Consider the following 22524-nt stretch of genomic DNA (forward strand, 5'->3'; position numbering starts at 1 on the left):
TGGGCGCAGGCGGGCGGGGGGTGCCCGAGCGCACACGTGTCTGCCAGCACGCAGGCTGCCCTTCTCGGAGTGTGCGTGCGAGCGGGGAGACAGGGCAGGAGCGCGTAATGATGAAACCGGTTTCTACAAAGTGATGCTCTTTGTACCAAAATATTTAATGAATATGCTGTTAAAATAAAACCAACAAAAGGAATAGTAATACAATTTTACTGGTTTATATTTCAATTCATAAAGTTGACACACTGGAACTACCCTAGCACAATGTCCACGCACCTAGTTTTAGATGGGCTTACAGCTGTTTCGGTAACTGAACAAGAAAGACACAAAGCGGTGGAGGGTGTGGTGGGGGGGGGGTTGCCGCTTGTCACCTCCCTTATCACAGATGACCTCAGCAAGCGCTAGGCCAGCCACCGGGAAAAGAGATACAAAACAAGGCAAGTATCTTTATACACAGACCAGTGCCTCTCAGAACAGCTACCTGCGCCCTGCGTGCAGACACGAGGCCCCCGGCGCCAGCCTGTCAGCATACCGCTATATAAATTAAAAGACTAGGTTATTTATTTATTTATTTTTTTAAAGGTGCTAAAACCTCCATTCCATAGTTTTGAAGGGAGAACCTGCAGTCCATCTGAACAGCAAGGTCTGCACCCAGCCACACTGGGGAGGGACACGGGCCAGCAGGACGGGGCCTCGGCACGCGCATCCCGCACATGCGTTTACACAAACACACACACACAGTGCAGTGTCTTTCTCGCTTGTATGACCTGTTGTGCAAAAACACTAGGAACCTTTTAGTCAAGGAACATTTCCCAGCTCTTGTGAGGGCAGGGAGGAAGGGAAACCTGACAAACCCGGAGTGAGATCAAGTGCCCAGATATCCACATAATTACCTTGTGCAGATCAGTCTTGGTCTGGGATTTAAACACTGTCAGTTGAGTGCACTGGGAAAAGATATTTATATATATACACACACACACACACACACACACACACGACACATGAAGCAAAATAAGATTTGTCCATGTTATGATTAATCCTGCCTCACGTCGGTCAAGCCACCCAGCCCAGCCCCGTGAAGTTTTGGCAGCTAACACTAAAGAACAACAGGAACTACGAGAGTTGCATAGAATTGATCAGAAACGTGAATAATGCCAAGCCCCAAACCTGTGCATCGTGTAGTTTAACAAAACTAGGTGGCTGCAACTACAACCAGGAAACCCTCCTACTGAAAACAAAGTGCTTCTCCATGTCTACCTGGAGGACCCTATGCTGGCACTGAAGTAGAGAACTGAGTTACTGATCCCTGCACCCCCCCCCGCCCCGCAATACATATAATACGTATATTTAAAAAAAAAAAGATTAAAGGTTTAGAAAAAAACCAAAAGCCTGAAGGATCCCCAAACTCTGACAATGTCAACTCAGCCCTTGGGCTGGGTGAGGTCGTGACCCCCGCCAGGGAGAGAGGCCTGGGAGCTCACACCGAGGATGGCTTCCCAGAGCGCGTCCAGAGCGTCATTCAGCCAGCAGGCCTGTTAGCGTCAGTAGTCAGGGGTGCCTTACCCCAGAGGCTGCCTGCATCACGAGCTCTGGTCCAATGACCTACCAACATGCTTCTATGGATCTGACTTAGATACATCCTGGTCCTGGGACACGTCACAGAATCACACATCTGGCCAAAGAAGGCAACAAAAGGTGTTGTGTTTTCTGAAGGTGTCTGGAGGCAGCCGCTTCACTCAGCAAGTCTCTTTCCCTTGAACCCCCGTTGCCGTCTTTATGGAGCTCAGTGTTCGGTTAAACCATGTCTTCTTGGCAGCCTGTACCTCATTTAGGGCAAGGCCTAAATGGTGCTCCAGGTCCTGCAAGAGGAACAATGCACATGAGCGTGCTGGGCTCCAGTGTGAATGGCATTGCCTCCCCAGAGCTGAGTCAACACAAGACTTCAGCCTATTTACTCTTGAGAGGCCTCCGGCAATTCCCCAGTTTCCAACTGGCATGGAAGTGTCTGGGATCCCTAGGGTTCTGGAATCTTTCCTAGTGAAGACCTCTCCATTTCTTGCCTAGTGTATTTATTAAAACAACCTCCTAACTGAGTGCCTCCCTCTCCTGTCCACCTATTACACACCAGACAGACAGGGCTAACACTCCGGTTAAGACCACGTCATTAATTTCCAGCAAAGACCTTTAAAGTCTAGACTCCCAGGCAAGGCATTTGAGGGGTTCCATGATCTGGACCCAGAGACTGTCTGCCAGCTCAGTACCCACCTCCACCCCTAGCTTCCTGACACTCCTTCTAGGGCAGGCCCACTCCTCCCTCTGCTGCTCAGCATGCCGCTCCCTCCACCAGCAATGCTCACTGTTCTTTCGCTTCTGCAGCTGCAACCCTTGTTCATTCTTTGACCACAGCTCACATACTGCTGCCTTGGTGGTGCTTTTCCTGATTGTCCTGGACAGTCACACAAGCCATGTCTTAGCTTTGCAACCCCAGCACCTAGAACAGGGCCTGGCAAAGAGCAGATGCCCAGTGAATGTGTGCGATGTGGGAGACCAGGCCCTAAACTTCAGTCCTTAACTCGGTCCCTTCCACAAACGGTGCTTAGGACCCCCTTGCGCTCCGTAAGGGTGCTTGTGGAACTCGCCACGCAGGATAAAGATGACCAAAGTCAGCCCCGATTTCTTCATCAGGAATGGAGGCTCAGATCCATCAGGTAACACGTCCAAAGTCACAAAGCTAGTTAAGTGATAGGAGCTGGGACTAAGAGGTGGCATTTAGGAAGTCCTCAGACACTGTGCTGCGAGCCCTTTCTGTGCTTTATCTTATTAGTCTTCAAAGCAAACTATCAGATAGGGGCCCTTATCACCTCCATTTGCAGATGAGGAACCTGAAGTGTAAGGAGGTCATGTACAAACCCAAGGTCACAGGTTTTGGTGGTGCAGCGGTGATTTCCAAGCATGTCTCCGCTCCACCAAAAAGATTCCAAGCTTGATGGACAATTCTCATTATGAGAAAGTCTAATTCATGAAGGCCAAATACTAATTAAACATCCACTGGTAAATAACAAGCAATGGGCTTCTTCCTATAAGGATTATGGTCAAAGTTTAAAAGGGAAAAAACCCCCAAACCACAGAGACCATTTCTGGGGTCCGCAGCCCACACAGGGGGCCGGGCGTGGGGCCGGGCAGTTACCTGGATCTTACACTCGGCCTCCACCAACTGCAGCTTGGTCTGCGCCAGCTCCAGTTCCATCTCTCTCAGCTGGTTCTTGAGTGTCTCCTTCTCTTCATCTGTGTCCTCATCTAAAACTTCCTTAGCTGAGCTCATGCCCTTTATGCGACCTTCTTTGTTGAAAAATCCCCGGCAGCGCTCACAGTCATCCACTTTTTGCTGAAAGTGAATGTCAGATGTGAACAGGCGAAGAAGAGAAGTGGCCCCGTAGGAAGGTGTGGGCACCTCCTTTTTGGGGAGCCAAGAGGTGGCTTCTGGGTCGAGCACTATAGCTCCCAAAAAACTCTGTTCTCTTTGCAAACTGGCAGATACCCTAGTGGAAAAGCCACGTAGTATCCTACACTAAAATCAGTAAGAACATTCTTATATCTTTGGTCATCTCACTTCCAAGGAACCTTCGTTAAAAAAATGAAGATGGAGTGACTAAAGATTTATATACAAAGATTTTCACTGCAGAATCAGAGACAGAAAAATAATGGGGGGATAAATTATCCAACCACCGCGAGAAGTTAAATATATACTGGGCTGTATCTATACAAGGAAGTATGTAGGCAGCCTCTACAAAGTGAGGAATTTTTCATAACGTGGTAAAATGGTTAAATGCTGCGGGAACAAGGGCACAGGAATGTCTGTAAAGCATGGTGACAAATATATACCATGTTTCATTAAAATAAGATGTCCCTGACTGGGAGAAACCTCATTTCACATTCCTCTAAGAAAATATTCTGCCAATTAAACCACTTTATTTATTTTAATTTTGAGAGAGAGAGAGAGGAAGAGACAGAATCCCAAGGAGGCTTCACCCCCAGCGTGGAGCCCGACATGTCGCTCACCACGGGGCTCGATCTCACGACCCTGAGATCTAGACCTGAGCCAAAATCAAGAGTTGGATGCCTGACCAACTGAGCCATCCAGGTGCCCCCAGTTAAACCACTTTAGAAGGCCATCAGTTATAAAACATGTCCCAATTTCAGAGAGGTAAATGTGGAAAAAAACGCGTATCTTAGAATGAATAGCATTTTAGATGTTGAAATAAACACAGAATGAGCACTGAAAGAACATACACCAACGTGTTAATGATGGTGATACTATCTAGGGTAATATAAGGGTTTGTTTTCTTACTCTTATTTTCCAAGTTTTCTCCAATAAGCATTGCTAGTTTTATAATCAGGTAATAAATTACATTTAAAAAACCAACACTGCTAGTTAAACACCACTTAGGATGGAGGCCAGGTGCCATCTTCCTCCAGGTAAAACGGTGATGTGTGTGATTAGGGCCATGAGCACAGAATTCGCTCATCTTCCTGTCCACTGAGCTATTAAATATGTTAGCAAAGCATCTTTCAGTAAGTCACTCATCTTGGAAAAATTGGATGAGTGCTCTAATACAGGTAACAGCTTAAAGCAAGCAGGCACCAGGCGCCTGGGTGGCTTAGACAGTGAAGCGTCTGCCTTTGGCTCAGGATGTGACCTCAGGGTGCTGGGATCCAGCCCCACATCGGGGAGCCTGCTTCTCCCTCTGCCCCTCCCCCACTGCTCATGTGCATGCTCTCTCGCTCTCTCAAATAAAATCTTTTAAAAAAATTAAAAAAAGAAAGCACCAAGTTACAAAAACCCCTGAATTGGCAACAAAAACATTAAAAAATTAAAGCCCTCATTGGATTTGGATCCATTATACCAGAAGGAATTGAGCTCAGAGGGGGAGTTGAGTGTCCTCATTTTACAGAACGTGAGGAGTGACAAATGACACCACAGGGTCCTGACCTCTGCACTGGACCTGGAGCCAAACTCCTGCTGGCAGGCTTCCTTCACCTGTGGCACTGCAGTGACCACCTGCTCCACTGACATCTGCAAATCTCGGGTCACTTTTTGTTTCAGTCACATCATCCAGAGGATGTTATGTGAGGAAAAGGGCATTCGTATTTTGAGATCTAAAACCAGAGTTCTTGGGTTGCGTCTGCCCTCCCGTCCAGAGGAAACCGGCATGGAGCCAGGCCATGACGGGCCCCTCATCAGGTACTCACAAGCTTCTCTCACTTTTGAAATCGAAGTAAACCACGCCCTCCTGAAATCTGTGGTGCTGAGCAAAGCACAGTGACCTAGGTGGTACAGAACGGAATCTCTTTGGTAAAGGAAAACTTACCCGAATTTTCTCAATTTCCACTTTATTAGCTGTCTGCTGCTTTTCCAATCTTTCACTCAACTGAGAACAAATCTAAAGAAACAGACATAAAGTGACAATCTCTTGAGCAATGTCATCACGTGCAGAATCTGGGCTTGGGAGGAATTCTACAGCGGAAGCCGGACAGGCCGAGGGGAAGGAAGAGCGGGCGCCAAGGGGCTCGTGGAGGTGGGGGGGACAGGAGTTCGGGGCAGGAGATCGGGCAGGAGGACGGGCAGGAGGTCGGGCTGTGCCACCTCCACATCCACTGGCCTAGGATGTGAGGAACCTGTCAGCGCCACACTCAATGGCCGACGGTTTACAGACACTTGACAGACTCTCAAGTCAGCACGAGATCCGAGTTTAGGAAAGAACAGGACCAGCTTCGTTATGGTCTTAAAACTCAACCCGCCAGGGAGAGAAGTGGTTCCACAGCATTTGACCACACGTGAACATGAGGCCGCAAGGGCAGGGTGGCTTTCATTTCTTAAATGCCTGTTTATAAATGCTGGGCAATATGCCTGGCTCTCTACAGACCTGATCTTGTAGAATCCTCATGACAGTTCTCTGGGACAGTGGCCATTTCTCTTGTGTCAGCGCTGAGGAACAGTGAGGTCACTTGCCCAGTGAAGTCACCAGTCAGTGCAGGCAGCAGGCGGGTGTGGAGGGGACGCATTCAGCCAGACAAGCAGGGCTTCCAGAATACATGGCCCACTCACAGGGTGCTCAGACTCACCTGCTTGTAGTCACCAATGATAGAACTGTTTTTTCTAATCTCAGATTCTGCTTTGTCAAGTTCCCGACGACACATTTCTTTTAACTATAAACATTAAAAAAAAAAAAAAAAAGGAAAAGTGAATGTTTTAAGGAAAATATAAAGCTCTGGCACCAACTGCCTCGTTCTGGGCTTTCCAAAAAGTACCTGACTACTCTGGAAGGGCTGTACTTCACCTACCTGGTCTCGATGCCAGGAGAGGGAGAGAAAAGTCAAAATTCCCCAAAAGCTCAAACCCCATTTTGGAGTGGGGCTTTGGCTAAAGTTCCTCCCTGCCTGTGAACCTGAGCTGAGGAGGTAGCACAGACCCAAGGATTAAAGCTCATCAGAGGACTGCTGTGTCTTCCGTACAGACAGTGCCTCGTCGCCTCTCACCTCAGGCAGTCCTGCCAGAGACCAGAGAGTGTCACCATTACGGAGAACCACGGGGGCAAGAGGAACTTCCTGCAGGCTGTGCAGCAAAGTGATTGTGGAGAGCTGGCTCAAGAGAGGCCTTCCAGGGTCTGCTCTTTGGAGGGGGGGGGGGGTGCCAGTGGACAGGTAGCGGAAGAGCCAGACATTATAAGATGGCTGCTTTTCTTCTGCAGAAATGCTAACTCTCTTTGTCACATTCAGTTGCTGACACAGGAATTTCTCTTGTCCCAAGGAAGGACGGGCTCTGCCCCAGTGTCTCCTCCCGTGCTCTAATTATTAGTAACTATTATGCTTTACACAGTAAGTAGAAAAAGCCTTCGGAGAGGAACTGAAGCCAGCTGTCTGTGGTCCCCCAACGCCAACAGGGAGCTGCCAGCTGGACTGTGATTTTGGGCACTGACCGGACACGGAGGCGCGTGGGCAGGGCGCCCCCCCCGCCCCCCCCCCCCGCCCCTTTACCTGCGCAGACTCGTCTTCCAGCCGTCTCTTCTCTTCTTCAGCATCGATCAACTTCTGTTTGGTCATCAGCAGCTCCTTATTGAGGGCATCTGCCTTCTCTTCAGCCTGAAACATGTAAGAGATGCCATCACAGAACAAGAATTGAGAACCGGATGGGATGTGAATTGCTCAGGACAATCCTCTTTTACCGTGACAGGGAAAGTGAGCCAGAGAGGGGAAGACATGCCAGAGGTCAGACACTGGACTGACGCAGAAGTGCCTGGCCCGGTCTTCTGCACAGACATTGTGCGGGGCAGGGGTTAGGAGCTCAGCCTTTGGCATCAGACAGCCTGGGCTCAACCCCCGTTGTTCTCTGACCATGTGCCACTGGGACAAGTCACTGAGAACCTTTCTGAGCTTCGGGCTTGTCATCTGAGGGATAAGGCACATGAAGGACTCAGCACAGCACCTAGCAGATAGTAAACACTCAATAAAAGGTAGCAGTCATGATCACTAATAGTAGTAATAAATCCTGGTTTTCTTCCCCGAGACTCTCAGTATTTCCTCTGCTTCCTCAAACAAGGTCTACATTTCATTCTCGTCACTTGATAAAGGACGCTGCCTTTCCTGGCACTTGCTGACCCGTGATCTGAAATGGCCCCCTCCACTCCAGTTCTTTTTGAAAACATTCAAAGGTCTGGTGGGAAGATCTGTGGGTCCAAGTGAAAATGATACACCTGTGCCTGACGCAGGAATCCCTGACACTGGACATTCCAAGGATAACCAAAGAGGAGCGTGTCAGAGGGCAGCCACAGAAATGGGGCAGAAGCTCCTAGTCCCACAGCATTAGATATAGAGGGTCTTTGCTGGCTCCTTACACACAGCCCCCTTTTTAACAATGAATGGAGGTGGATTCCCTGAAATTAAACGGCGTTTCTGATGTCACATAGCTGAAGAGGTGTCACAGAGCCCCCGCACTTTCTACCACACCACACTTTCTCTCAAGTATCTTCTTTGGGAGGAACAGGAGCCGCAGGGCTGGGGACTTACATGGAGAACTGAGAATGGCTTGATAACACAACCTCAAAAGGCCATTAATTATGGCAAGCTGCACATGTGTGCAGTTAAGTGGGGTCTTAGAGTTAAGGCCTGTCCTGTCTGGGCCGTGGCCTGTCAGCTCCTTCTCTAGCTCAAACCCAAGAATCAGTGAAAGGAAATGAGAACCAAACAACAGAGAAAATGACTAGTGAGGAGAACTAAGTCCTGTTACAGATTGGTTTTACTTCAATCTGTGGAGCAACCTGTTACCTTTCTCCTTTCTCCCCTGGACTCCGTTACCATTTTCTGAGCAGTGCTCTAGAGCCTGGAGCACACACGAATGTTCTCTCACTCAGCACTACTACCATGGTAGTGATTCTGAGAAGTGTGAAACAGCAAGGTTATGAACTGGGTCTTTGAAGTCAAGTCTTCCCTGCCCACCCTGGTTCCCCTCAAGTTCTCACAACGCACATAGCAGAGCTATAATCTGCAACCAGGTGGCATGACATGAAGCCCAGTGTTTGTGCCACCTCTCAAAGAGTTGATGACTCTCAGTGCTGTGTGAAAGGGAGGTGCACAGAAGCTACTGGACTGGCCTAACCAGCGCCCCCTCAGGGTACCACACTCCCTGCACTCTGTCTGCATGAGCATATGAAGAGGGAGCATCTGGAGATAATAAAGACAAATCCAGACTTCCACTTCTTGTCAGGAAGGACTAACAGGGACCAGATTTACCCCCCCACTGTAAACAAAAAACTGGACAAAGTTGATGAAACTACTGTTTTCAGACAATACATGCAGAACTGTGGTTCCTGGGAGAAAGAAGACAAATAAGATGAGTCCCACTATCACCCTGGGTTTCTACCTAGAGGCACATTCTGGACCAAGAAGGAGGGTGAAGGATTCCAAACAGAGCATGTCTCAAAAGGTCAAGGAGGCAGAGTTAAGGGACCAGGGATGCTGAGGTGGTTGGGAGCTGGGGGACAGAGGCCTGGAGATAAGAGAGCTCTGGAATAGCTAATATGGCAATAGAGGAGATAAACCGAAAACATGAAAATACCCAGTTAAACCAAAGAAGACAGAGGGGTGCCTGCCTGGCTCAGTCAGAAGAGTGTGCAACTCTTGATCTCAGGGCTGTGATTTCAAGCCCCATGTTGGGTGTAGAGATTACTTAAAAAAAAAAAAAAAAAAAGAAAAAAAATCTTTAGGGATGCATGGGTGGCTCAGTCGGTTAAGCGGCTGCCTTCGGCTCAGGTCATGAACCCAGGGTCCTGGGATCGAGTTCCGCATCGGGCTCCTTGCTCAGCGGGGAGCCTGCTTCTCCCTCTGCCTGCTGTACCCCCTGCTTATGCTGACAAAATCTTAAAAAAAAAAAAAATCTTTAAACCAAAGGAGGCAGAAAAGAAGAAAGAAAAAGCAAATGCAACAGAGAACAATAAACAAGGTGGCAGACTTAAATCTACTATATAAGTAATTACATTAAGTGTAACTGGTCTAAACGTTTCAATTAAAAGGAGGAGATTATCAGACTGAGTAAAATAAGCAAGACCCAACTATATGCTGGCTACAAAAAACAGTTTTAAATATAAAGACACAGATATATTAAAGGTCAAAGGATGGAAAAGGATGTATACCAGGCAATACCATGAAAGTTGGAGTGACTATTAATATCAAAATAGATTTCAGAGCAGAGTATTACTAGGGACAAAGAGGGACATTTCATAACAATAAAAGACTTGCTCCATTGAGGAGGAGTAATAATCTGAAATGTGTAAGTTCAAATTATAGGAAACAAAAACTAACATAATTGAAAGGTGAAATAAATACACAGTTAGAGACTTCCTCACTGTCCTCTCAGTTAGTGAAAGAACAAGTAGAGAGGGAAAACCAGTATGTTCATGGAAGATTTCAATAATCAATAATACTCGGTCGCCTGGGTGGCTCAGTCAGTTAAGCATCTGCCTTCGGCTCAGGTCATGATCCCAGGGTCCTGGGACATAGTCCCACATCGGGCTCCCTGCTCAGCGGGGAGTCTGCTTCTCCCTCTGACCCTCCCCCATCTTGTGCTCTCTCTCTGAAATAAATGAAATCTTTAAAAAAAAAAAACTCAACCAACTTGACCAAACTGACATTTATAGAATGTTGCACCCACAACAATAGAACACACACGTTTTCCACTTGTAAATGGACATGTGGGGCATGCACCCAAATAGATAAGGTAGGCCCTAAAACAAGCATAAATTGTTTTAAAAGGATTAAAATCAGAAAGGATATGTACTCTGATCACAACTGAATTAAATTAGAAATTAAAAATGGAAAAATTTCTGGATGGCTCAGTCAGGCTTCGGCTCAGGTTGTGATCAGAGGTCCTGGGACTGGGCCTCGCGGCCTGCTCCCCGACCCTCCCCTCTGCTTGTCCCTGCTTTCTCAAATAGATAATGAAATCTAAAAAAAAGAAAGAAAAAGGGAGGGAGGGAGGAAGATCGATTTCTGGGAAAAATCCCTAATAGTTGAAAATTAAACAATACACTAGTGACTAATCAATTCACAGGTCAAAGAAAAAACAGTAAGAACTGAATGAAAATAAAAACATATCAGAATGTGTGGAATGCAGCTGAAAGAGTGCTTCAGGGAGATTTATAACTTTAAATGCTTATTTTAGAAAAACAGGGTCTAGAACTAAAAAGACTAGCTAGAAAAAGAGCAGGGGTGTCTGGGTGGCTCAGTCGATTAAGTGTCGAACTCTTAATTTCAGTTCAGGTCATGATCTTGGGGTCATGGGATCGAGCCCTGAGTCTAGTCCAGGCTCTGCGCTCAGTGGAGAGTCGGCCTGAGATTCTCTCTCTCTCCTTCTGCCCCTCCCCCTGCGTGTGCACCCACTCTTTCTCTTCTCTCTAAAATACATAATCTTAAAAAAAAGATCAGCTAGGAAAAGGAGCAAATTAAACCAAAAATGAAGTTAGGAAAAAAATAACAAAAAGCAGAAATCAATGAAACAAAGAAAAAAATCAAACCCAAAACTGGGTTTTGAAGAAACCAACACACCTGATAAATTCCTAGTCAGATTAAGGAAAAAGGAGAAAAGACACAAATTACTCTTAATCAGGAATGAAAGAACATCTCAACAGATCCTATAAACATCAAAAGAGTAAGGAAATAACAATGATTTTATATCAACACCTTTGACAATAAAATGATTAAGTTATCAGAAAGACAATTATAAAAATAGACACAAGAATTAGAAAATTTTCATTATCTGGAAATAAACTGAATTCATAATTAAATAATTTCCTAAGAAAATTCCAGGCCCACATGGCATCACTAGGGAATCAAAGATTTAATTAAGGAATAATCCTACACAAATTCCTTAAGAAAACAGGAGGGGACACTTCCCAGTTCATTTTAGAAGGCCATCATTACCCTGATACCAAAACAAGACAAAACATTATGGAAACTCCAGACAAATACTCCTCATGAACACAAAAAGTTTAATTAAAAATCTTAAGAAAAAAAGGAAACCCCAAGTTTCCTAGGGATGCAAAGGTTGGTTTACACTGAAAATTCAAATTACATCACCATAGTCACAGAATTAGGAGAAATAGCAAATAATCATCTCAACAGATGCAGGAAGAGCATCTGACAAAATTCAACACCCATTCATGACAAAAACTCAACAAACAGGAAGAAAGGAGAACTTCTTCAACCTGATCTATGAAAACCCTCCAGGTGATGCCTGGAACAAAGCAGTGATGCCCACTCTTTCCATTCAACATTGTCCTGAAGATCCTGGTGGGTGCAAGGAGGCTGAGAAAAGAAAAAGGCATAAAGACTTGAAAAGAAGTAAACTGTCTTTATTCAGAGATGAAATGACTGTGTACGTGGAAAATCCTAAATAGTAAACAAAAAAGCTACTAGAATTGTAAGTGAATTCAGTGGGGTCATAGGACAGAAGGTCATGTAATCAATTTTATTTCTAGAGACCAGCAATAAACAACTGGAAAACACCCTTAGGAAAACAATATCCTTTACAATAAATTAAAAAATGTGCAAGCTTTGTTAACTGAAAACTAAAAAACAATGCTGAAATTGAAAAAGACACAAATAAATGAAAATTATAACCTATTCATGGGTTGGAAAGTCCAATTATTATTCAGATGATAACTCTCCCCAAGCTGATTTACAGGTTCAATGCCACCCCACTCAAAATCCCAGTCTTTTATTTCTAGAAGCTGACAAACTGATCCTAGTGCTTATGTGGAAATGTAAATGACAGAATAGCCAAACTGTTTTTTAAAAAGAACAATAAAGTTAGAGGACTCCATGACCTGATTTTCAGATTGTAAAGCTATAGTAATTAAGACTATGGTGTTAGCATGAGGATACACATATAGATCAATGGAGCAGGTATGGAATTGAGGAGACCATCCATACAATTGATTTTTGATAAAGAAGCCAAAGTAATTCATTCAGTAAAGGTTTGCAAGCTGCTCAAGGTGACAGATCTAGTGTGCGGTGTAGCCAGACTGTAAATCTCGGCAGGTGGGCTCCTGAGTGTTTCCCTCACTTTGATTACACTCAGTGTAGACGATGTGCCAGAGGGGCTCAGGTATGGTCCGGCTGGCCCTGTGCCAGGGACCCTGTGCAATGTTAGGTCTGGGCAGGACTCCCGTTTCATAGAGGAGACAGCATGGCTGGGCTCACCCGGGGACTCCATGGCTAACTAGCAATCTCGCCTGTAACAAAAGTGACAATAAAACAACAACCGAAAATTCAGAGAGTGTTCTGGAAACCTGGTAAGGCACACACCAGAGTTTTACTCTGGGATGCAAAAAGGGAAAAGCTGAAAATAATGAATTTCTTTCAAAAATCTGACTGAGGGGGCAGCGTGGTGGCTCAGGTCATCATCTCCAGGTCCTGGGATCAAGCCCTGCAGCAGGGACTCTCCTTGTCCCTCTCCCTCTACTCGTGCACTCTCTCAAAAAACCCCCCCCAAAACCTAAGTCCCTGAAGGCTGAAAACAAACCAAAAAAAGGGGTGAGAGGACCCCATGCCCCTCACTTCAGAACCTAGCTGATTTTCAGTGATGATTCTAAAGGAACAAGAGAAGACAGACTTGGCAAGGGACTCCATGTCTAGCGTGGAGAAGGTCTGTCTTCTCAGCACTGTAGTAGCCGGCTGGAGGAGGGGACCCCAGTTTGAAGTTCCTGAGCCCTAAGGGCAGTAGGGGGCCCTGCTCCTTTGAGCCAAGTTAGGAGTGTAAGCTCTGGTGTCAGGCCATTTGGGTTTCAATCTGAAATGTCACGCTATGCCTCAGTTTCCTCATGAGTAAAACAGGGATCATACTGTATCCCTGACACAACATGGGCTGTTTTGAGGACCAAAGCACTTAGAGCAATGCCTAGAACTTGGTAAGTGCTTAGGAAACATTTGCTTGTTATGTGTCACTATATATGTTTTTGATGTAGTTATGACACCAAATCGTAGCTTCTTGTTCCATATTTATTTTGGAGACAGCATGGCATCGTAGACAAGTCTGGGGCATTCCAATCAGATGGGCCTGGGTTAGATTCCTGGCTCTGTTTCCTCCACGGTGCCTCCATCTCTCTCTGAATCTCAAGTTTCGTGATTGTTACAAGAATCCTTGTCTGTTGGGGGGGCTCATGTAACTCTCCTCACAAGGCTGAGGCAAGGGTAAGAGACGCCAGATGTCAGCAAAGTGCTCGTCACAGTGCTGGCCACACAGGCCACCAGCAAATGGGAGTTCACATCATTCTGACTATTCCTCACTCCTGGTATGGGGAATGGTAAAGAACCTAGCTCTTTACTGTCTCAGGATATGACAACTTGAGAAAAGGTTTACACCACTTAGGAGCAGACTCCAACAGGGGAACATCAGTGTGATGGCTGGGCCTGGCAGGTGACTATGCAGCAGCTCAAACTAAACAATCCACCCGGGATCTTAGCTCAAGTGGCCTCTTCATACAATTTTTTTGAACACAAAGCTCCTATCCGGGACCCATTTTCTTTTCTTCGTCTTTTTCACCTCCTTGCTGCATGATGCCCAGCTGCCATGGGGCCGGCCACCTGAGGTGCGCGCTGTGGCCTGGCTTCAGTAGTGGCTGCTCAGCGCCAGCTGCCTCCCTCCACGCGCTGGGCAGAAAGGCCCCAACAAGGAGGGGGCCATTCCTCCAGCGCTCCTACAAAGAACAGAAGGCAGGCTGGGAATCTGCACTAGAAGGTGGGGACTCAAACCTGAGGGCCAGACTGTGGTAAATCATGAAGCAGTCACGGCTCCAGGTTCCGGTTACTGAGGGCTAATGACCTCGAAACTGCCCCCCAAAACTGGAAAAAGCAACCTTCCCAGTCACCTGCAGCCATGTGTAGCTGACAAGCAAGGGGAAGGAACACTGCCTGAGCTGGCTGTGTTTGGCGGTGCTTTTCACATTCACCAAGTCATGGCAGTCTCCCCGTACCCTGGGACAGAGCTGATACTCCACCTTCCCACTTTTTGCTCTACTTGAAAGGAGAGTGGTATTAGAATACAGGTCTATTCGGAGTGCCTGGGTGGTGCAGTCAGTTAAGCGTCCAACTCTTGGTTTTGGCTCAGGTGGTGATCTCAGGGTCGCTCTCCTTCCCTCTCCCTCTACCCTTCCTCCCACCCCCACCAACCCCCGCACTATCTCAAATAAGATCTTTTTTTTTAATAAATAAATCTTAAAAAAAAAAAACAAAACAGGTCTGCTCAAAACTGTTTACTCTACAACTCTATTTCTAAAGAAAATAAAAACTGGTAGATACTGCCATCTTGCTCTCTTCATCTGACGTGTGAACCACTTTGAGAATCTAACTGAAGTACACTTTCAAAGATATACAGAACACAGTATTTTCATACACATTTGGTGGATGTCAAGGACCTTATGAAGTTCATAGATCTTATGGGGTTCAACATATCATGTAAGTCCCCTGTAAACCCTCAACAGCCTGAGTCTCTCTCTAGAACCTTAGGAAACCAATGAACAGAACAGTAATCTTAGGAGCCTGACAGGGAAATATGAGTCAGATGTTGGCAAACTACAGTCCAACGTGCCAAATCCAGCCTCTACCTATTCTTGTAAATAAAGTTTTATTGGAACATAGCCACGCTCATTCCTTTACTTATTGTCTACGGCTACTTCTGTGCCAATGGCAGAGTTTGATGTTGCAACAGAGACCATATGGCCCACAAAGCCTAAAATATTTACTATCCATCCCTTCAGAGAAAAAGTTTGCCAACTTCTGACCCAAACAATGAATGAAAGACCACACTGTTTCAAAGGGAGGCTTGTAGTATAGAAAATGGACAAATACCCTGCCAGGAAAGCCATCATCTTGAACTTTTTAAGATTAGGGGAAGCAAAGAAAGAACATCTGCCAACTGAAATTACTGGTGAAATCACAAGCTGCTGAGGCACTGACAATTAGCAATGCTTATTCAACAAGCACCTAATATGCAGGATAACAAAATCTCTTCTTAGGGAAGATAAGTAAAGGATAATGATTAAATGCTACTGTCAATTGTCGGAACATAAGAATTAGTCAAAAAAGCCTGTCATCAAACACTGGTGGAAAAGGAGTTCAGGGATGGCCTGCGTAACAAGAGAAGAGTGTGGGAGGCAGGGCTTACCGGAAAACCCCTGAAGGAAAGGAGGGAAGCTAGAGTGACACGAGCAAGTGGTTCTGCAAGAGGGACACTTCACAGGTGACACACTGGGACAAGAGACACTACAATTCAAGGACTGGATTTGATAAAGGGAGAAGCTGAGAGTTTCAAAATAATCCATCCCTTTGGCCACGTCAGACTCACGTTATCCAGGTCCTTCCGCAGCGCAATCTTGCTGGTCACCAGCTCATGGGCTAAGTCATCATTTTCCTGTTCCAACCTCATGTTGGCTTCTTGTAGACGCCGGTTCTCCCGCTGAAGGGTAGAAAGAAACCAGTTACAGACATGAAAAAATCAGATGGCGATGACAATTTCTCAGGGTTAACCCTCAAAACTCATTTCTGAGTCCTATGGAAATCATGGGAGGAGTGGCTGGTCCTAAAATGCGAGCAAGCAACAATTTCTTCTTTTCTATCTCTGATGAGAAATACTTAACTGGTCCCAGTGACCTTGTCAAGCAGCTACTTCTGATTAACCGTGACAAAAGGCCACTGAAGTGTGACAATCTAGGCAGCTGGTTTAAAGCACAACAGATCTTATGTTCTCTTTGCAAATTCAAACTGAAACTTGAACCTAGAAACAGTGGATCTGAATTTAAATTTAAAAGAACTCAGCAAAGCCAGTTACAGGCGTGATTATAGGAAATGAAAGCGCTTCCCATCGACCCAGGCCATAAGCAAACGAACCTCAAATCGCTCGATAGGGTCTTCTTGTTGGGCCTGCTGTTCCCTCATGGTGTGATACTCTTTCTCATATTTTTTCAACTTCTTCTGACTAATCTGTAGGACAAATCACAGCACAAATTAAAAAGCATCAGCAAGTGGTAGCCGTCTTGGGGCCTGTGCTGGCCTGGGCATCTTCAGCCACCATGGACGTGATGGAGCCCCTCCAGCCTGAGCTCTGAGTCCTGCTGTCTCTAATCATTCCCCCGCTTCCTCCACCATTTTATTTTGCACACACCAGCGCTGCTGCAAGATGCTTTCAGTCTGTGACCTCAGGATACCTCGACAAGATATGGTATTATCATCCTCATTTTATAGGCAACTTACTGGAGGCTTAAGGAGGTTATGTAATTTGACCAAGCTCACTCAGTTACGGACCGGCAGACCTGGGAGTGGAGCCCAGGCAGCTAAACTCCATGCAAAGTCCAAGCTGTACTCACCACACTACCCTACACTGACCACTTTCCCTCTCTACTAGCTCCTTCTGTGCTATCAAATAGACACAATTCTCTCTGCCCTTAAAAACACCATTCTACTGACCGTTCTACTTAGCTGCTCTTCTGCCCCATCCAACTACTGTCCTCTTGCTCTCAAGCTGCTTCTTGTCAGCCATGGCAAACCACAGGTGTATCCATTTCACTTCCGGTGCTTCATGGCCTCTTTAACCTCTCTAAATCAAGCTTCTGCTCCGACTACTCTACAGAAAGTACTCTCTTGAAAGTCACTACTAGTTTCTTTTTCACTCCATCCAGTGGGTCCGAACTCTCCCCAGCTAGACTTCAAAATTCCTGCCTTTCATTAACATGACCAAAGGACTCTTCTCCCCTCCAGGAAATCATCTCCCTTTATTCTCTCGTCTCTCCTTCTACCGAAATGCCGAAATGCCGCGCCTGCAGGCTAGCCTCTTTTTTCCTTCCATCTAAACATAACCAAAGGCATCCCTTCAAGATGCAACTCTTACTCTTTTGATTCCTTCCTCTAAACCACTAACCCATTCCCTTTGGTATTTTTTAAATTACACTTTTAAATACTTTGAAATATAAGAAATAGAGAAGTGCTAAAATCAGTATGTGCAACATAACGACCGATTATAAAGCCAACACTCATTCCCTCCCAAGACTTTAACATAATCAGCAGGGCACAGCTGGCTCACAAATCTGACTTCCAGCCCCCCAGCTCTGGGTAATTAGGAATCTCAGAGCTGTGCCAGTCTGACTTCCTTATTTTATAGGCCAAGAAATGGAGACCTCGAAAGGGGATGGGACAGCCAGCCCCAAGTGTACAGCATCTCCAGTCTCTTGTTCCAGGATTCCCTTTCCATCTCACTGGAGCTGCCTGTTTCTTCCCACTGACTCTCTGGACACTGCCCTTGTCAGATGTTTACAGGTCTGCCTCAATCAGAGCTTATTCCTGGAGTCTGACTACTGCCTGTGGGCAGGCAGCCAGGAACATAACCCTATGCCCTGGCTGCCGTCTTTAGAGAGATGCCCATAAACACTTGGGGTGAGGCCACAAGCTGGACAGTGACATCCCTAAAGCCAGATCTTCTGCAGTTGAAGGACAATGCTGGGGTAAATGTTTATGTACATAAGTGATTCACAAAGAAAGCACCTAAGTAAAACAGTGGTGTGATCAGTAAATTTATAAACAATCCTAACAGATCAATAGTAGAGGAACAGACAATAAATGAGGCCTGTGGGCAGCAAACACTCCCCCCCAGAGTTCTCTGCGCCCAGTCTGGGTAACTGACAAGGGAGCACAGTGGTTAGGAGGCCCCCCTAGTGCCTGATTTAAAAAAAAAAAAAAAAGAGTTGACACCAAATCCTACAAAATATTCTCATAAGTCTGCAAGATTCTTTAACTTCTCATTCTCATGCTGGAGTAAGGAAGAGCTAACATTTTTTTCCCCATAAACATACACTACAAAAAGCTCATTACAAAATAATTTCTTCTACATTTCCTTATCCCTTAAGATAAATGCCTTATTCTCCGAGCCAAAGGGTTGACTCTGCCTCAGCATTTTAACAGCATTATTATACACATTATTATACCTGAGAGATGCCAGACCCTTTACGCATGCTATCTCATTTTGGTTCTGACATTTTCATGATGAGATACAGGCACTTCTTCATGTACTTCCCACATTTTCCAAATTTTCTCCCTTGAGTACGATTTATTTTTATAATTAATTGAACAAAATAGGGGCGCCTGGGTGGCTCAGTTGGTTAAAGCGGCTGCCTTCAGTTGCTCAGTAGGGAGTCTGCTTCTCCCTCTCCCTCTGCCCCTCCCCCTGCTCATGTTCTCTCTTTTGCTTGTTTTCTCTCTCTCAATTAAAAAAATCTTTTAAAGAAGAAACAAAATAAATGCTTGTTTAAAAATAATTCTCATAATTATTCTAGACTTCTCTAAGACAGAGCTCTTCTTGCTCACTTCTCTCAATAGCACAGGTCCCCACCTGTGCTTCTGAGTCAGTCCTCAGGGGTCACCCCTTAGGACTAATACAAACAGACCTCCACCACCTTCCTCACTGGTCCAGAGTTCTGACTTCACCAGCTCTGGCTTGCTTTCCCATTTCTCCTCCTCATTTGTTCCTGGTCTCCCCCTCTCTTTACCCCCTTACCCCTTACCCCTCACCCCACCCCCACCACAGACAACAGATAAATAAAACCAACACAGCTTATAATGGGTTCACACCTGATCCTCACTTTTGGAGCATGGGCGGCTGTATACCAGAGCCAACTAGTCCAGGCTTCCTCTGAGGAATGGACCCCATGAAAAGGCAGATACCTGATACCCAAATAGGGAACCAACAGGTACCAGCTGCAGAAGCCACAATTCCAGCCTCCTTATTAGGCTGCACCCCGGAGAAACCAGCACCTCTCAGCCTGTCTGTCCCATTATCAGTGCCTTCCCCAGGTCAGAACTCTCATTCATCATCGGCCCCTGCCCATGCACAAAGAGAGTGCCCACAAATGCTTGTTAAATTAATGAGAAAGGACCCCCTCTTCTCTGCATCAACCTATCTTCTGAACAGAAATGGCAACCACAGTGAACATACAGTGCAAGCCTGGTCCCCTGCCTGGACAACCCCACACTTGCTTCACTCCTATTCACCTTACAGATCTGAGCTCTAACGTCAGTTTAGTGTACCCTTCCCTGGCAACTTCTTCCCTCTATCAGGCCAGGTCTTCATTATATATTCTCATAACATCAGGTCAATTCCTTCAGGGCACCTGTCCAAGTTCACAATTATTTCTTTATGTGCTTACTTGATTGTCTGTCTTCCCACTGGGAAACAGGCCACATCTTGTTTTGCTTACCACATATCTCCAGTACCTAGCTCAATGCCTGGAACATAACTGGGACTCAATAATCAGATGCTGAACAAATCAAAGCCAGTGGCCTTCCTTTTAACCTAATAAGGATGCAGCAGGACATTTATCCAACAGTTGAGCAGTGTTCCTTGTGAGGCATTAGTGATACAAAGATGTATATAGAACACAATATGCAAGCTCCATAAAGGTAGGGACTTTTATTTACTATAAAATTCCTAATGCCTCGTAGACCGCAAGCATGAAAACGCTCAATGAATAGACAAAGTCCCCACTCTTAAAAGTCTAAGGTTCATTTGATCTCTTACTTATGCCAATAACATTTTAATTGAATTCAGGAAGCAGGGCGGCTATGGACTCAGCCCCAGAGTTCTGAAGCATACCCACTATTAGTGGACTCCTATAAGAAAGCTGGTAAAGCCACAGCTTCACACACACAGGTATTACTGCCCTCAAAGAAGCTTAGTTTTGAAATTTGTTCTGCTTAAATGTACTTTCAGGGGAAAAAAACTCTAATATAATTTCCTGGGATGAGACTATGTTTGTAATTTAGGTAAAACCAATTTTATGTCCCACTGCAATTAGTACATTGTTTCTTAACACTGTTAGAGTACTATTTTGAAAGTCTCCTAAAAGCCGTGGTTCCCATAAAAGCACTGTCCCTGTAAAAGAGCACAGAAGCCAGGGCGCCTGGGTGGCTCAGTCAGTTGAGCGTCTGTCTTCGGCTCAGGTCCTGATCCCAGGGTCCTGGGATCGAGCCCCGTGTCGGGCTTCCTGCTTCAGTGGGGAGTCTGCTTCTCCCTCTGCCTCTGCTCCTCCCCCTGCTTTGTGCACCTGCACACTCTTGCACTGTCTCAAATAAATAAAATCTTAAAAAAAAAAACAAAAAGAGCACAGAAGCCAACCTGCCTCAACCCTACACCAGAGTAAAGCATTCTGCACACCATTTCAGAGGACTCATGAGCTCCCAGAGGCCACCCATAGTCCCAAGTTAAGAAACCCTGAATCAGAGAGAAGGTGGAGACTTGGACCATGCCAGTTTGATATTTTGGTAGAAGTATGTATTTAATCCCACCTCTTTCTCCGTCACTTGTCATTTATCTGTCACAGGAATTGGATAATGCTCTCTCTTAAAACATGTGCTACCTGCCCCAGGAGAGCTGGTACCTGATCTGATAGTGAGAGTGGCCACTGACATGGGTTGGGGGGAAGTGGGACAGTCTGTCATGGAGAGCTTGGGCTTTGTAGGTGGACAAACCCAGGCCTGAGCTCTGGTTCTGCCACTGACTCATTCCGTCACTGAGGGTGAGCTGCCTTACCTCAGCCTCAGGTTCTTCGTCTAAGAAAATTCCAACAGTCCTATGAGGACTACTGTTAGGAGGATCACATGATATAAAACATATCAAGAGCTCAGAAGAGAGCCTAGTACATGAGGTCTTTTTAATTAAAAGGGTAGTTATTATGTGTTATTATTAACATCTACATTCTTGTCCTGACTCAGAGACAGAGTTATCTTCTGAACATGTGCTGCAAGTAATGAGCCATTTAAATAAGTCTATTTAACACAGGAGAGCAGGAAATAGGCTGTGGATAGGAAATGGGAGCTGATTTCCAAGCCTGGCTTAAGAACCTGTTGCAAGTGGGAATCCCCACTGGGCTAGAGTCACAGGTAGTCCAGGAAAGGCGGGAGGCTGAATGTTATTAGTAGCTCTACATGGCAGGGGTGAAGTATACTGTGCAGGTGAGTGGGTGGGTATGAAGATGTCTGGTACACTGAGGAAATCTTGAACCCAAAGTCCTCACTGCTAAATAAAGAAATCTGACACAAATCCATCTTCCTTTTCTAGAATGCTTATGGCAGGGACTTCACTTTTTAGTTACTGATTTAAAAACCTGAGAGTTACATTGGACTTTCAAGATAACAAGATACCTCTACACCTACTATTTTATTTAATCCCCCAAACAACTGAGATCACCTCATTTTATTGATGGGGAATTGAGACCTAGATAGGTAAAGTGACATGTCGAAAGCCAAGGACCCAGTCCATTAGGTGGCAAGAGCAGCACAAGAACACAAATCTGGGGTAACTGTTTCTCATCCATCCCTGTAGTATTTTCAACACTGAGCACAGTTCTTGGCACGTAAGAAAATCTACAAATGTTTGTTGCTGTGAATGGACTTAAGGAAAGTAGATGTCTGGGCAGAGGAGGTCAAACACGGTAGGCCAAATGAGCATGGATGATGATGATAATAATGGTCATCAATAGAACATCGGCTATTTTAAAGGCATCATCTGACTTCTCTCTCTACAACCCTGCCTTGTTAACCTACCTTGGGTCATGAGCAGAGGCAGAGCCAGGATGAGAGCCAAGGTCTGTGGGACTCCAAGGCCTGCACTCATAACCACTTGAAACAAATCAACATCCTATTTAATTTCTGAGCCCTTTTATTTAATTTGTACAAAGAGTTCAGGCTCAAACTCCCTCAAAGATCACTAAATAGAATTAGGCATTCTGGTTCTACCATCTGAGTATTTTTCTAAAATGCAAGTAGCAAATTAGTAGCAGAGAACCCAAACACAGATAAGAACCAAGAGAGACCAGCTTATTAAAATAAAATAAGAAGGTAGTGGGCACTGCTACCCTTGTGACAAGCAGCAAAATTTACAGTTCACTGCAGAGAAAATGAGCTCTCACTCCGAAGTTTCCTCATGAAATTCAA

The 22524-nt window shown here is 45.5% G+C and overlaps 1 protein-coding gene across 5 annotated transcripts in view; it reads right to left on the minus strand.

Annotated features, from left to right (window-relative positions):
• Positions 1-193: 193 nt before the first annotated feature.
• RABGAP1 (RAB GTPase activating protein 1) overlaps positions 194-22524 on the minus strand; it is a 156864-nt gene continuing 134533 nt past the window's right edge. For all 5 annotated transcript variants that reach the window (XM_027614632.2, XM_027614631.2, XM_027614634.2 and 2 more), the window contains 7 exons: positions 16435-16527; positions 15893-16003; positions 7033-7137; positions 6121-6204; positions 5367-5438; positions 3185-3382; positions 194-1856 (listed from right to left, as the gene is read on the minus strand). In XM_027614632.2, the coding sequence (XP_027470433.1) occupies positions 1734-1856; positions 3185-3382; positions 5367-5438; positions 6121-6204; positions 7033-7137; positions 15893-16003; positions 16435-16527 (786 nt within the window). In that variant the 3' untranslated portion in view covers positions 194-1733. The remainder of the gene's footprint in view (positions 1857-3184; positions 3383-5366; positions 5439-6120; positions 6205-7032; positions 7138-15892; positions 16004-16434; positions 16528-22524) is intronic.

The sequence above is a fragment of the Zalophus californianus genome, chromosome 13, assembly GCF_009762305.2.
Source record: "Zalophus californianus isolate mZalCal1 chromosome 13, mZalCal1.pri.v2, whole genome shotgun sequence".
Lineage (NCBI taxonomy): Eukaryota > Metazoa > Chordata > Mammalia > Carnivora > Otariidae > Zalophus > Zalophus californianus.